This window comes from Phyllobates terribilis, unplaced genomic scaffold (assembly GCF_046119375.1).
Source record: "Phyllobates terribilis strain yellow unplaced genomic scaffold, ASM4611937v1 Scaffold_1__5_contigs__length_1240528914, whole genome shotgun sequence".
In the NCBI taxonomy this organism is placed as follows: domain Eukaryota; kingdom Metazoa; phylum Chordata; class Amphibia; order Anura; family Dendrobatidae; genus Phyllobates; species Phyllobates terribilis.
Window position 1 is genome coordinate 604,956,894 of NW_027362761.1, and position 17,213 is coordinate 604,974,106.

Consider the following 17,213-nt stretch of genomic DNA (forward strand, 5'->3'; position numbering starts at 1 on the left):
TGTCAGTCAGACACCCTCATTACTAAGTAAAGAGTTAAATAAACACACAAACTAAGAATTAAACACTTTATTTGAAATAAAACAGACACATTCTTTAATCCTTTAAATTAACCAATATACTCACCCCGGGTCCGAGGGTAATCCAAGAGTTAAAGCGATGACCCAAGTTTCTTTTTTCAAATATCTTTATTCAGCTCCAAAAAGCAGTCATTTCTGTGGAGAAACACATCAAAAATGCACCAAAATAGCAGCAAAACGCGTGTTTTTACGCCAGAGATTTTGCTTCCAAGGGATGCAGAAATTTCTGCAATCAAATACTGAACGTGCGCACAAAGCCTTAATATTCAGCACAAGACATTGTGGATAATTGTAGCTTCAGCTTTGTGGGGACAGTTTGGGGATGGGCCTTATCTGTTCCCCATGAAGCCTAGTGACTCAGTGGGAAGATATGAGGCTTAAGATGCTACAAGGAGTGACTGATGAATTGATCCCATCTTCAGGCTGTAGTGAAGGTTTGGGGTCCTTATATTACTCGGGGGTTGTATTTCGGGGAGACGTAACGAGAGTAGTGAGGAGGTGATCGGAGTCGGTAAAAGTCTTTTCTTTACATTTCTTCATCTTTTCGCTTTGGATCTGAAGAAGGAAAACATCTGCTGTAAAGGAAGACGAGGAATTTTCGTAGCAGATCTCTGCCGTCTTGGGAGGTGCTACCCTGCAATGTCTCAGCTACACATGATGCCATCACAGGGTTAAGTGGTCTGCACTATGTGAGGGGCTTTCATTATTTGCTCATTAGACTTTAATTACTCTAATACACAGGACATGGAGGTCAGTGGTCTCCCCTCCCCAGGAGGAGGCTTTAATGATATCCTGGCGGGGGAGGGGAGCAGAGGCCGCGCTGCGCAGACATCACTTTGATGTGGAGTATTAATAATTAGAATATAATACATAATGTTTATGAGGCCGTCACATAGCGAGGCCCTGGGGGTGGAAGGAGCAGAATTTATTATACACAAATAACTGGGATCTGTCCAGGCGACGAACGTTCCCACCGCTGCACACGTCCCATCTGTTCCCTGTATGATACATGACATCCACGCCGCTCATCCCTCCACTAAGTGCAAGCATCTTCCCGGCTGATCAGAGACATATGTTCATCCATGGCCCGGATCCAGATCAGCATCCTTGGTCTTATATTCACATCACCTATAACCTGAAGAAAGTAGCGAGGTCACCGCCCCCGAGGATCCTCAGGGACCCAAGGAAAGAAAGGACCCAGCTACATCTCACACATCCAGACTGTTCAGTTATGGAGAACGTACAACGGAAGGTCTGAGCTCAAGGCAAGAGCTAATCATCTCTGTATGGTGAGAAGGGGCAATGGTGGAGAAAGCTAGAGGGATGTGAGGAGAGGGGAAGAGAAGAAAGGAAGGGAGAAAAGAGAGGAGAAAGGAAGAGACGAGAAAAGAGGAGAAAAGAAGAGGATAGAAGAAGGGGAGAAAAAGGAGAAAAGAAAGGAGAAATGAAAAGGAGGGGAGAAAAGAGGAGAGGAGAAAGAGAGGAGAAAAAAGAGCAGAATAGAAGAGGAGAGGAGAAAAAGAGAGGAGCGGAGAAAACAAGAGATGAGAAAAGAGGAGGAGAGGAGAAAAAGAGGAGAAAAGAAGAGAATAGAAGAAGAGGAGAAAAAGACAGGAGAAAAGAAGAGGGGAGGAGAAAAGAGCAGAATAGAAGAGGAGAGAAGAAGAGGAGAGGAGAAAAAGAGGAAAAAAAGAGAGGAGCAGAGAAAAGAATAGGAGAAAAGAGGAGAGAAAAGAAAAGTGTAGAGAAGGGACTGTAAGAAGGGGAAAGAATGTGAGAGAAGAGGAGAGAGGAAAAGAGGAGAAAAGAAAAGATTGCAGAAAAGATGAGGAGAGAAAAGAATTGAAAGAAAAAAAAAAAGGCGAGAAGAGAAGTGACTAAGAAGGGGAGAGAATATCAGAGAAGAGAGAAGAAAAGATAGGAGAAAAGATGAGGAGAGAAAAGAAGATGAGAGAAGAAGAGAAGAGGCTGTGAGAGACAAAAGTAGAAGGACATGAGAAGAGAGGAAGAAAAGTGAAGAGGGGAAAGATAGCAGAGGAAAGAAAATGAGAGAAGAGGAGTGCAGAGAAATGGAAGAAAACCAGTGTAGAAACCAGAAAACAGAAGGTAAGAGAAGGGAAGAGGGGAAAGAAGAGCAATGGAGAAGAAAGAAGATAAAAGACAAACAGGAGAAAAGAGGAGAGAATGGAAAAAGAGAAGAACACAGGAGAAAAGAATAATGGAGAGAAGAGAGAAAAGAGACAACAAATGAGAGAAGCGAAAAGAAGATAAATGAAGATAAGAGCAGTAGAAAGAAGAGGAGAAAATAGCAAAGAGGAAGGCAAAAGAGAAGAGAGAATAGCAAAGAAAAGGAAAGAGAAGAATAGAAGAGAGAATAATAGAGAAGGAACGAGAGAAGAGAAAAGCAAATGAGAAGAGCAGAAGAGGAGAGGAGGAGCAGAAGTTATATAGAGGAGGAGAAAAGGAGAGACAGCAATGGAGCTATGGAAGCAGTGGGTCCCTCAGATGTACCATGCAGATACTAAGTAGACTATGGAGGTCCAGGGCTCAATGGCAGTAAAGGGGTTATCCATGTTATTGACCCTACATCATCGGATGGCCGTCACTGGGTTTACACTATAATGGGGAGTCATGATAATCCGGCCTCCAATGGGCACCTCGGAATAATGGCCACATGCTACCATCTCTACTTCTATCTCGAATACACTGCTGTGCATATACAACAGTGTTCAAAATCATAGCAGTGTGTTCATAAACATGAGTTAAAAACTAGTATAAAGATGTTGTGCTTGTTTCCAGCATTGGGAACATTGTACACTAATTCACAACATGAAGAGAAATGTAGATAATTTATAATTACTTTACAGAAAATAACAAAAAATGAACATTGGGTTGTTCTAAAAAATAGCAGTGTCTGCATTTGTCTCTTTTTTTGAGGATTCAGCATTCCTGTGAATCACTAACCTAATATTTAGTTGTATATCCACATTTTTTAGAACTGCTTCACATCTATGTTGCATAGAGTCAACCATCTTCTGGCACCCGTCAGCTGTTATTTCACCCCAGGATGCTTTCACTACACCCCACAATTTTTGTGCATTTGTTGACTTTGTCTCAGAAACGGCATTTTTGATGTCACTCCACAAGTGTTCTATCGGATTAAGGTCTGGGGATTGGGCTGGCCACTCCATAACCTCAATTTTGTTGGACTGGAAGATTTTGCTCATTTACTGGTGTGTTTAGGGTCGTTGTCTTGGTGAAACACCCATTTCAAGGGAATATCCTCTTCAGTGTAAGGCAACATGATCTCTTGAAGTATTTTAATATATGCAAACTGGTCCATGATCCCTGGTATGTGGTAAATAGGTCCGGACCATAGTAAGAGAAACATGCCCATATCATGATGCTTCACCACCATGCTTCACTGTCTGCAGGGTGCACTGTGGCTGAATGCAGAGTTTGGGGGTCGTCTGACAAACTGTCTACGGTCCTTGGACCCAAAAAGAACAATTTTACTTTCACAAAATGTTTCTCCGTTTCGCTTTAGGCCAGTTGATGTGATCTTTGGCAAATTGTATCCGGTTCAGTACAAGTCTTTTTTTAACAGTGGGACTTTGCGGGGACTTCTTGTAAGAGATTAGCTTCACACAGGCGTCTTCTAACTGTCACAGTCCTCACAGTTAACTTGAGACTGTCTGTGATCATCCTGGATCTGATCATTGGCTGAGCCTTTGCCATTGTCTGTGATCATCCTGGATCTGATCATTGGCTGAGCCTTTGCCATTCTGGCTATTCTTCCATCCATTTGAATGGTGGTCTTCCATTTTCATCCACGTCTCTCTGGTTTTTCTTTCCATTTTAAAGCATTGGAGATCATTTTAGCTGAACAGCCGATCGTTGTCTGCACTTCTTTATACGTTTTACCCTCTCCAATCAACTTTTTATTCAAAGTACGCTGTTCTTCTGAACAATGTATGGAATGACCCATATTTCTCAGGCTTTCAAGGAGAAATGCATGTACAACATGTGCTAGCTTCACCCTTATACTAGGGCCACCTGATTCACACCTGTGTCTTCACAGAATGATTGACCTCACTAATTGACCTCCACACTGCCATTATATTGATCACACCCTGTACAATTAATTATTCAGATACACAGACTCAAAAACCAGCAGATCATGAATCCGGAGTCTGGTGGTTTTCTTAGAATCTACAGCGCCAACTGGTAAATTGTCTGACATGCGGTGATATAATTTATACCAAAATACTGATTAATCTGGTCAGTCATATTGGACTGATATAGTATTTTGAACACTACTGTATGTCATAAAGCACAAAAAATGGTGGGACCTCCAGGACTGGTCAACCCAACACTATGCTCTCATCAGGAAGAGTACTGGATCGTATCTCTGCTGTCCAGTCTATGACATTGTTCTAGACGTTTCCGACTGTGTCAACAGAGTTGAAGATGAACCATCTCTCGAGTCTCCGTGTCTAAGACCCACCTGTTTTCTGGGCTTCTGTTGTGATGTACTTGGGCTCCTCTGTCCACGGCGTAGCGTGAGCGGCCACACTCCAGTCACTCCAGGTGCCGATCTCATAGTCTTTAGCTGCCACTTGGATTATGTACTCCTTCCCGGCGTAAGCGTCAGTGATTGTGTGCGAAGTCCCATCTGATAACTCCACCTGTGCAACAAGAAAACACAAAAGTGTCACCAAACAACCGCGACTGGAGAAAACCGCATAGAAGACGGAGAGAAGCGTCATCAGAAAATTTTACGTTATTATTTACAATAAAAGTCTTGCAGTTCTTTGTCTGAGGACAAAACCTCAAGTTATGATGACAACAACAGAAAACTCCTATATACAGAAAACACAGGATCCACCATACAGAATAGGCTAAACTCCACCGACACGTATATCACGAGCTCTGACCAAGTCACACACTATGCATACAACACTACCACACATAGGGCAGTATCGTAGTAGTTAAATTCTTGTACATAGGAGCAGTATTATAGTAGTTATATTCTTGTACATAGGGGCAGTATTATAGTAGTTATATTCTTGTACATAGGAGCAGTATTATAGTAGTTATATTCTTGTACATAGGGGCAGTATTATAGTAGTTATATTCTTGTATATAGGGGCAGTATTATAGCAGTTATATTCTTGTACATAGGGAGCAGTATTATAGTAGTTATATTCTTGTACATAGGAGGCAGTATTATAGTAGTTATATTCTTGTACATAGGGGGCAGTATTATAGTAGTTATATTTTTGTACATACGGGCAGTATTATAGTAGTTATATTCTTGTACAGAGGAGCAGTATTATAGTAGTTATATTCTTGTACATAGGAGCAGTATTATAGTAGATATATTCTTATACATAGGGGGCAGTATTATAGTAGTTATATTCTTGTACATAGGGGGCAGTATTGTAGTAGTTATATTCTTGTACATAGGAGCAGTATTATGGTAGTTCTATTCTTGTACATAGGAGCAGTATTATAGTAGTTACATTCTTGTACATAGGGGGTAGTATTATAGTAGTTATATTCTTGTACATGGGGGGCAGTATTATAGTAGTTATATTCATGTACATAGGGGGCAGTATTATAGTAGTTATATTCTTGTACATAGGAGCAGTATTATAGTAGTTATATTCTTGTACATGGGGGGCAGTATTATAGTAGTTATATTCTTGTACATAGGGGGCAGTATTATAGTAGTTATATTCTTGTACATAGGAGCAGTATTGTAGTAGTTATATTCTTGTACATAGGAGCAGTATTATAGTAGTTATATTCTTGTACATAGGAGCAGTATTATAGTAGTTATATTCTTGTACATAGGGGGAGTATTATAGTAGTTATATTCTTGTACATAGGGGCAGTATTATAGTAGTTATATTCTTGTACATAGGGGCAGTATTATAGTAGTTATATTCTTGTACATAGGGGCAGTATTATAGTAGTTATATTCTTGTACATAGGGGCAGTATTATAGTAGTTATATTCTTGTACATAGGAGCAGTATTATAGTAGTTATATTCTTGTACATAGGAGCAGTATTATAGTAGATATATTCTTATACATAGGGGGCAGTATTATAGTAGTTATATTCTTGTACATAGGGGGCAGTATTGTAGTAGTTATATTCTTGTACATAGGAGCAGTATTATGGTAGTTCTATTCTTGTACATAGGAGCAGTATTATAGTAGTTACATTCTTGTACATAGGGGGCAGTATTATAGTAGTTATATTCTTGTACATAGGAGCAGTATTGTAGTAGTTATATTCTTGTATATAGGAGCAGTATTATAGTAGTTATATTCTTGTACATAGGAGCAGTATTATAGCAGTTATATTCTTGTACATAGGAGCAGTATTATAGTAGTTATATTCTTGTACATAGGAGCAGTATTATAGTAGTTATATTCTTGTACATAGGGGCAGTATTATAGTAGTTATATTCTTGTACATAGGAGGCAGTATTATAGTAGTTATATTCTTGTACATACGGGCAGTATTATAGTAGTTATATTCTTGTACATAGAAGCAGTATTATAGTAGTTATATTCTTGTACATACGGGCAGTATTATAGTAGTTATATTCTTGTACATAGGGGCAGTATTATAGTAGTTATATTCTTGTATATAGGAGCAGTATTATAGTAGTTATATTCTTGTACATAGGGAGCAGTATTATAGCAGTTATATTCTTGTACATAGGGGCAGTATTATAGTTTATAGTAGTTATATTCTTGTATATAGGAGCAGTATTATAGTAGTTATATTCTTGTACATAGGAGGCAGTATTATAGTAGTTATATTCTTGTACATACGGGCAGTATTATAGTAGTTATATTCTTGTACATAGGGGCAGTATTATAGTAGTTATATTCTTGTAAATAGGAGGCAGTATTATAGTAGTTCTATTCTTGTACATAGGGAGCAGTATTATAGTAGTTATATTCTTGTACATAGAGGCAGTATTATAGTAGTTATATTCTTGTACATAGGGGCAATATTATAGTAGTTATATTCTTGTATATAGGAGCAGTATTATAGTAGTTATATTCTTGTACATAGGGAGCAGTATTATAGTAGTTATATTCTCGTATATAGGAGCAGTATTATAGTAGTTATATTCTTGTACATAGGGGGCAGTAATATAGTAGTTATATTCTTGTACATAGTGGCAGTATTATAGTAGTTATATTCTTGTACATAGGGAGCAGTATTATAGTAGTTATATTCTCGTACATAGGGGCAGTATTATAGTAGTTATATTCTTGTACATAGGGGCAGTATTATAGCAGTTATATTCTTGTACATAGGGGGCAGTATTATAGTAGTTATATTCTTGTATATAGGGGCAATATTATAGTAGTTATATTCTTGTATATAGGAGCAGTATTATAGTAGTTATATTCTTGTACATAGGGAGCAGTATTATAGTAGTTATATTCTCGTATATAGGAGCAGTATTATAGTAGTTATATTCTTGTACATAGGGGCAATATTATAGTAGTTATATTCTTGTATATAGGAACAGTATTATAGTAGTTATATTCTTGTACATAGGGAGCAGTATTATAGTAGTTATATTCTCGTATATAGGAGCAGTATTATAGTAGTTATATTCTTGTACATAGGGGGCAGTAATATAGTAGTTATATTCTTGTACATAGTGGCAGTATTATAGTAGTTATATTCTTGTACATAGGGAGCAGTATTATAGTAGTTATATTCTCGTACATAGGGGCAGTATTATAGTAGTTATATTCTTGTACATAGGGGCAGTATTATAGCAGTTATATTCTTGTACATAGGGGGCAGTATTATAGTAGTTATATTCTTGTATATAGGGGAAATATTATAGTAGTTATATTCTTGTACATAGGAGCAGTATTATAGTAGTTATATTCTTGTATATAGGGGCAGTATTATAGTAGTTATATTCTTGTACATAGGAGGCAGCATTATAGTAGTTATATTCTTGTACATACGGGCAGTATTATAGTAGTTATATTCTTGTACATAGGGGCAGTATTATAGTAGTTATATTCTTGTACATACGGGCAGTATTATAGTAGTTATATTATTGTATATAGGAGTAGTATTATAGTAGTTATATTCTTGTACATACGGGCAGTATTATAGTAGTTATATTCTTGTACATAGGGAGCAGTATTATAGTAGTTATATTCTTGTACATAGGGAGCAGTATTATAGCAGTTATATTCTTGTACATAGGGGCAGTATTATAGTTTATAGTAGTTATATTCTTGTATATAGGAGCAGTATTATAGTAGTTATATTCTTGTAGATAGGGGCAGTATTATAGTAGTTATATTCTTGTAGATAGGGGCAGTATTATAGTAGTTATATTGTTGTACATAGGGGCAGTATTGTAGTAGTTATATTCTTGTACATAGGGGCAGTATTATAGTAGTTATATTCTTGTATATAGGGGGCAGTATTATAGTAGTTATATTCTTGTAGATAGGAGCAGTATTGTAGTAGTTATATTCTTGTACATAGGAGCAGTATTATACTAGTTATATTCTTGTACATAGGGGCAGTATTACAGTAGTTATATTCTTGTACATTGGGGCAGTATTATAGTAGTTATATTCTTGTACATAGGGGCAGTATTATAGTAGTTATATTCTTGTACATAGGGGCAGTATTATAGTAGTTATATTCTTGTACATAGGGGCAGTATTATAGTAGTTATATTCTTGTACATAGGGGTAGTATTATAGTAGTTATATTCTTGTACATAGCAGCAGTATTATAGTAGTTATATTCTTGTACATAGAGGGCAGTATTACAGTAGTTATATTCTTGTACATTGGGGCAGTATTATAGTAGTTATATTCTTGTACATAGGGGCAGTATTATAGTAGTTATATTCTTGTACATAGGGGGCAGTATTATAGTAGTTATATTCTTGTACATAGGGGCAGTATTATAGTAGTTATATTCTTGTATATAGGGGGCAGTATTACATTATCTTTATAGTATGAGTGTATATAATAGCAATGGAGATATGACGTTTTTAACAACATTGCAACTCTGTTGTTGTCCAGAGAGATATTGAGGAAGCTCATTCGTCGGTCGATGACGGACACTGCATCATGATCCTGTATTCTTGGCTTCATTGTGAAGTTCTGGGGTCGGCGGAGTTCTGTCCTAACATGATCAGACGTTTTTCGTAGTCCGGGTAGAGGGATGGGGTGACAGAGCTGACGGAGCGCAGTGACATCCGGCCCAGGTGACTTATATACAATGTACATGGTGCTTGTCTGGGGGTCTTTTACTTTGCTCACCGCAGGGAGTCCACAGCCGCATTCTACAGTATATCAGGTTTACAGGTGGCTGTGTCCTCACCCAGATCTAACCTCTGTGCTGTGAGTGTGATGATGTGAGGGGTCAGCAGGTGCCTGTATACTGTCCATATTGCAGTATATTGTCTTGTACCCAGAATGCATCACTCACATCACCACCAAACCCAGGACTGTTGGGGGCTTTGTTGGAGATTGTGGATGAGCTGCAAGTTATCCGCATGAGCTCAAGATCTACTGGAAAGAAAAGCACCAGAGTGAATGCAGAAATCGAGGAGAAGCGTGCTGGAGATCCGGCCACAAACCCACCAAACTGCTGCACTGGGGAACCAAATGAGAAGAGTGTTAAGGGACTAAACTGGTCGAGTCGAGGGACTGGACCATTAATCCAGTAGACACAAATGGAATTAACTGCTAGAAGCCAGCAGGGACTGGAATGTTAGACCAGCAGGGACTGGAACGTTAGACCAGCAGGGACTGGAACGTTAGACCAGCAGGGACTGGAACGTTAGACCAGCAGGGACTGGAACGTTAGACCAGCAGGGACTGGAAGTTAGACTATAAGGGACTGGAACGTTAGATCAGCAGGGACTGGAACATTAGACCAGCAGGGACTGGAACGTTAGACCAGCAGGGACTGGAACGTTAGACTATAAGGGACTGGAACGTTAGACTATAAGGGACTGGAACGTTAGACCAGCAGGGACTGGAACGTTAGACCATAAGGGACTGGAACGTTAGACCAGCAGGGACTGGAACGTTAGACCAGCAGGGACTGGAACGTTAGACCAGCAGGGACTGGAACGTTAGACTACAAGGGACTGGAATGTTAGACTACAAGGGACTGGAACGTTAGACCAGCAGGAACTGGAACGTTAGACCAGCAGGGACTGGAACATTAGACCAGCAGGGACTGGAACGTTAGACCAGCAGGGACTGGAACGTTAGACCAGCAGGAACTGGAACGTTAGACCAGCAGGGACTGGAAGATTAGACCAGCAGGGACTGGAACGTTAGACCAGCAGGGACTGGAACGTTAGACTACAAGTGACTGGAACGTTAGACCAGCAGGGACTGGAACGTTAGACCAGCAGGGACTGGAACGTTAGACTATAAGGGACTGGAACGTTAGACTATAAGGGACTGGAACGTTAGACTATAAGGGACTGGAACGTTAGACCAGCAGGGACTGGAACGTTAGACCAGCAGGGACTGGAACGTTAGTCCCGCAGGGACTGGAACGTTAGACCAGCTGGGACTGGAACGTTAGACTACAAGTGACTGGAACGTTAGACCAGCAGGGACTGGAACGTTAGACCAGCAGGGACTGGAACGTTAGACTATAAGGGACTGGAACGTTAGACCAGCAGGGACTGGAACGTTAGACCAGCAGGGATTGGAACGTTAGACCAGCAGGGATTGGAACGTTAGACCAGCAGGGACTGGAACGTTAGACTACAAGGGACTGGAACGTTAGACCAGCAGGGACTGGAACGTTAGACCAGCAGGGACTGGAACGTTAGTCCAGCAGGGACTGGAACGTTAGACCAGCAGGGATTGGAACGTTAGACCAGCTGGGACTGGAACGTTAGACCAGCAGGGACTGGAATGTTAGACCAGCTGGGACTGGAACGTTAGACCAGCAAGAACTGGAAAGTTAGACCACTGAGGACTGGAACGTTAGACCACCAGGGATTGGAACATTAGATCACCAAGGACTGGAACGTTAGACCACCATGGACTGGTGTAAGGAAATGGACACACAGCTGACGCTGAGCAGTATAGATGGGGGCACTGACCGCTTACTCAAACACTTCATATATTGCTTTCGTTATAAATGCAGTGATAGCGTGGTGTTCTGCCGCACATGTCCTCCAGGTGGCGCTGTCTGCTCACTGATCATCAGATTTGATTACTGCAGACATTTACTAATCAGTAACACTGTCCATATATATTTAGGTAGGATAATGAGGAGAGCGCGGGGTGCAGCAGCCCCATCCGCCCGCTCTGTACTGACAGGCAGAAGCGCAGACGTCTGGCTCAGCACAGCACCGCTCATAGATGCACAATTAAGTCAATTGTATTTGTGGTTGGTGCCGTGATACGATGCGCTGATTAGATTGCGGCCTCTCATGTCTGCCGTCTTATGGGTTTATAAACGTAATTAGAGGACGGCGAGAGGAAGCTCGTGTGATCAGCCTGTGCGCCGCTATTAGCAGCCAATATTACCAGCCAACTGACGGGCACAGCGAGCGACTGCCACACCCTGCGACTGAGCGGCTGCCACACCCTGCGACTGAGCGGCTGCCAGACCCTGCGACTGAGCGGCTGCCACACCCTGCGACTGAGCGGCTGCCACACCCTGCGACTGAGCGGCTGCCACACCCTGCGACTGAGCGGCTGCCACACCCAGCGACTGAGCGACTGACACACACTGCGACTGAGCGGCTGCCACACCCTGCGACTGAGCGGCTGCCACACACTGCGACTGACACACACTGCGACTGAGCGGCTGCCACACAATGCGACTGACACACCCTGCGACTGAGCGGCTGCCACACACTGCGACTGAGCGGCTGCCACACCCTGCGACTGAGCGGCTGCCACACCCTGCGACTGAGCGACTGACACACACTGCGACTGAGCGGCTGCCACACCCTGCGACTGAGCGGCTGCCACACACTGCGACTGACACACACTGCGACTGAGCGGCTGCCACACAATGCGACTGACACACCCTGCGACTGAGCGGCTGCCACACACTGCGACTGAGCGGCTGCCACACCCTGCGACTGAGCGGCTGCCACACCCTGCGACTGAGCGGCTGCCACACCCTGCGACTGAGCGGCTGCCACACCCTGCGACTGACCGGCTGCCACACCCTGCGACTGAGCGGCTGCCACACCCTGCGACTGAGCGGCTGCCACACCCTGCGACTGAGCGGCTGCCACACACTGCGACTGAGCGACTGACACACACTGCGACTGAGTGGCTGCCACACCCTGCGACTGAGCGGCTGCCACACAATGCGACTGAGCGGCTGACACACCCTGCGACTGAGCGACTGACACACACTGCGACTGAGCGGCTGCCACACCCTGCGACTGAGCGGCTGCCACACCCTGCGACTGAGCGGCTGCCACACCCTGCGACTGAGCGGCTGCCACACCCTGCGACTGAGCGGCTGCCACACCCTGCGACTGAGCGACTGACACACACTGCGACTGAGCGACTGACACACACTGCGACTGAGCGGCTGCCACACACTGCGACTGAGCGACTGACACACCCTGCGACTGAGCGGCTGCCACACCCTGCGACTGAGCGACTGACACACCCTGCGACTGAGCGGCTGCCACACCCTGCGACTGAGCGGCTGCCACACCCTGCGACTGAGCGGCTGCCACACCCTGCGACTGAGCGGCTGCCACACCCTGCGACTGAGCGGCTGCCACACACTGCGACTGAGCGACTGACACACACTGCGACTGAGTGGCTGCCACACCCTGCGACTGAGCGGCTGCCACACAATGCGACTGAGCGGCTGACACACCCTGCGACTGAGCGACTGACACACACTGCGACTGAGCGGCTGCCACACCCTGCGACTGAGCGGCTGCCACACCCTGCGACTGAGCGGCTGCCACACCCTGCGACTGAGCGGCTGCCACACCCTGCGACTGAGCGGCTGCCACACCCTGTGACTGAGCGACTGACACACACTGCGACTGAGCGACTGACACACACTGCGACTGAGCGACTGACACACACTGCGACTGAGCGGCTGCCACACCCTGCGACTGAGCGGCTGCCACACCCTGCGACTGAGCGACTGACACACCCTGCGACTGAGCGACTGACACACCCTGCGACTGAGCGGCTGCCACACCCTGCGACTGAGCGGCTGCCACACCCTGTGACTGAGCGGCTGCCACACCCTGCGACTGAGCGGCTGCCACACCCTGCGACTGAGCGGCTGCCACACCCTGCGACTGAGCGGCTGCCACACCCTGCGACTGAGCGGCTGCCACAACTTCTTACAGGAGGTGACCGGATCCCTGTGTCACCAGTTGGCGAGACCAGTGTGTGATCTTCCCTCCATTAGTCTACGCCCGGCACTGCATCAGGATGGAGCATAAAGATGATTTATCTGCTGCAATCACAGCCCTGACAGACGCTGCTGTCTCAATCCTTAGGGGCATTTTGCCTGAAAGATGTATAGATCCCCCATCATAGTGTTACACGCAGTGGTGCAGGTATAGGAGAGCAGCTATAAGGGTGCAGGTATGGGGGTGCAGCTATAGGTTGTAACTATAGGGGCGCAGTTGTAAGAGTGCAGCTATAGGGGCACAATTATAGGGGTGCAGGTATAGGGCGCAGCTATAGGGGCACAGCTACACGGACGCAAATATGGGGTACAGTTATAGGGGTGCAGCTATAAAGACATAAATATAGGGGCACAGCTATAGTTCACACCTACAGGGATGCAGCTATAGAGAAGCAAATAAAGGGGCACGGCTATAGTGGAGCAGATAAAGGGGTACAGCTATAGTGGAGCAGATATAGGGTATGGCTATAGGGAAGCAGATATAGGGGCACAGCTATAGGGATGCAGCTATAGGGAAGCAGATATAGGGGAGCAGCTATAGGGGCACAGTTGTAGTGAAACAGATATAGGGGCACACCTACAGGGATGCAGCTATAGAGAAGCAGATATAGGGGAGCAGATAAAGGGGCACAGCTATAGGGGAGCAGATAAAGGGGCACAGCTATAGGGGAGCAGATAAAGGGGCACAGCTATAGGGGAGCAGATAAAGGGGCACAGCTATAGGGAAGCAGATATAGGTGCATATCTATAGGGAAGCAGATCTAGGGGCACAGCTATAGGGAAGCAGATCTAGGGGCACAGCTATAGGGAAGCAGATCTAGGGGCACAGCTATAGGGAAGCAGATCTAGGGGCACAGCTATAGGGATGCATGGGATTTGCATTGGCAGCAGAAGCTTGGTGTTTTCTGAGTATTTCGGCCTTGTACATATCAGTTGCAGTGGGAGCAGATCCATTGACGACCTCTTCGTCACCACATGGAGCCCGGCATTCTCCAGAATGATGGACGCTCAGTGGAGAAGTCATTCATGTCCAGAGGAGTAGGAGAGTGAAAAAGAGAAGGACAAGCGAAGGGATGGAAGGAGATGATCAAAAACATGGAGAACACAAAACATCTGGGACTCTCCAGGTCACAAAGCTGAAGGACTCGGAGGTTACTTTTGATTGTTACCACTAGGGGGGTAACAATTGTCCATCCCCATTAGATGTCCCAGCACCTTCCACCTCTAGGACTGGGACTATGCTCCGGAGATTTCCAGCTCTACTAGAGTCTCTGAAGATTTCCTTCTTTGTGTCCTTGTCATCTTGACAAAGATGCCTGGTCCTGCATGAAGAAAACAGACCTTTGGCTGACACCATCCATGTTGTGCTGAAAACTTATTCCAAAACTAATTGTAAGTGATGGATTAGGAGCCATAATCTGAGGATTATAAGACTGATGCGGCCCAGCTGGGAATTCTGTCTTCCAACGACCCAGCAGAGAGCAGCAGCCATGGAAGAAGCCAAGAGGAGTTACAGATGTGATCACAGATTAGTGATGGCAAAAGCAAGACGCTAGCCCGGGAACCCTGGACCATGGCATGTTCTCACGTCTGATACAGAGAGGATAAGACACGTCTAATACAGAGAGGATACGACACGTCTGATACAGAGAGGATACGACACGTCTGATACAGGGAGGATACGACACGTCTGATACAGAGAGGATAAGACATGTCTGATACAGGGAGGATACGACACGTCTGATACAGGGAGGATACGACACGTCTGATACAGAGAGGATAAGACACGTCTGATACAGGGAGGATAAGACACGTCTGATACAGGGAGGATACGACACGTCTGATACAGGGAGGATACGACACGTCTGATACAGGGAGGATAAGACACGTCTGATACAGGGAGGATACGACACGTCTGATACAGGGAGGATACGACACGTCTGATACAGGGAGGATACGACACGTCTGATACAGGGAGGATACGACACGTCTGATACAGAGAGGATAAGACACGTCTGATACAGGGAGGATAAGACACGTCTGATACAGGGAGGATACGACACGTCTGATACAGGGAGGATACGACACGTCTGATACAGGGAGGATACGACACGTCTGATACAGAGAGGATAAGACACGTCTGATACAGGGAGGATAAGACACGTCTGATACAGGGAGGATACGACACGTCTGATACAGGGAGGATACGACACGTCTGATACAGGGAGGATACGACACGTCTGATACAGGGAGGATAAGACACGTCTGATACAGGGAGGATACGACACGTCTGATACAGAGAGGATAGGACACGTCTGATACAGGGAGGATACGACACGTCTGATACAGGGAGGATACGACACGTCTGATACAGAGAGGATAAGACACGTCTGATACAGGGAGGATTCCACACGTCTGATATAGGGAGGATACGACACGTCTGATACAGGGAGGATACGACACGTCTAATACAGAGAGGATAAGACACGTCTAATACAGAGAGGATACGACACGTCTGATACAGGGAGGATACGGCACGTCTGATACAGGGAGGATGCGGCACGTCTGATACAGGGAGGATAAGACACGTCTGATACAGGGAGGATACGACACGTCTGATACAGGGAGGATACGACACGTCTGATACAGAGAGGATAAGACACGTCTGATACAGGGAGGATACGACACGCGTGATACAGGGAGGATACGACACGCGTGATACAGGGAGGATACGACACGCGTGATACAGGGCGGATACGACACGCGTGATACAGGTCGGATACGACACGCGTGATACAGGGAGGATAAGACACGTCTGATCTGATGCAGGGTGGATACGACATGTCTGATACTTTCTCCATAGCACACACACTAGATGTGGTACCGTAGAGCTCGGACTGACATGGCTCCTACATTTGGAGGCTGCACTGTAGACGTTCTTGCTGACAGATGACCCAGTGAATGCTCCAGACTGACCGGGGAATCTCCTATACCTTGTTATCGGATGATCCAGAAATAGAATTACTATAGACCCTTCCATGCCATAGTACATGTGGTCATAAATCTCACTCCACCTGCAGAAAGCTGGCCCATGCTGTCTATTGTACATGGACGATGGAGGTGGATGAAGTTCTCATGAATTTCTTATTCTTTGGCTTCAGAGATGGTGATTTCTAGGTGCCGAGGGTGGGAGTGAAGAGGGGCTTTTGTCTTATGCTGAATGGAAGGGATTACTGATCACTTCTATCATGCCAGTAATGAGGGGTGCGGGGGTGCTTGATGAGTCCCTCACATTTGAAGCACCGACACATGGCGGTCTTGGTTAATTATCACACGGATTACGCAGAATATCAGGCTCTAATTAGGGGGTTTCGGCTTTTTTTTTTACTAATGACGGCTCATTATTGGGGAAGCGCTGGATATTTATGAGGATAACTCTGCTGTCAATCACATGCTTTGCAGCTGGACTGAGGGGTGGCTGGGGCTCAGGATACGAGGGTCCCGTCAACCCATCAGGATCTACATCTGACTGTGGATATCGGTGCAGTAACAAATAATTCTAAAACATTACAACGTGCCGAAAGCGGAAAAATAGGTAAAAATTGTATTCCGGTCACTCAGGAGTTAACTCGGTGTTATACGTAATGGCCACTATGGCACCACAAGG

The 17,213-nt window shown here is 44.8% G+C and overlaps 1 protein-coding gene across 8 annotated transcripts in view; it reads right to left on the reverse strand.

The window, feature by feature from the left end:
* The window catches only part of CNTFR (ciliary neurotrophic factor receptor), an 869,018-nt gene that overhangs the window by 22,884 nt on the left and 828,921 nt on the right, over positions 1-17,213 (reverse strand). For all 8 annotated transcript variants that reach the window (XM_073683161.1, XM_073683177.1, XM_073683152.1 and 5 more), the window contains one exon: positions 4,586-4,766. In XM_073683161.1, coding sequence (XP_073539262.1) covers positions 4,586-4,766 — 181 coding nt within the window. The remainder of the gene's footprint in view (positions 1-4,585; positions 4,767-17,213) is intronic.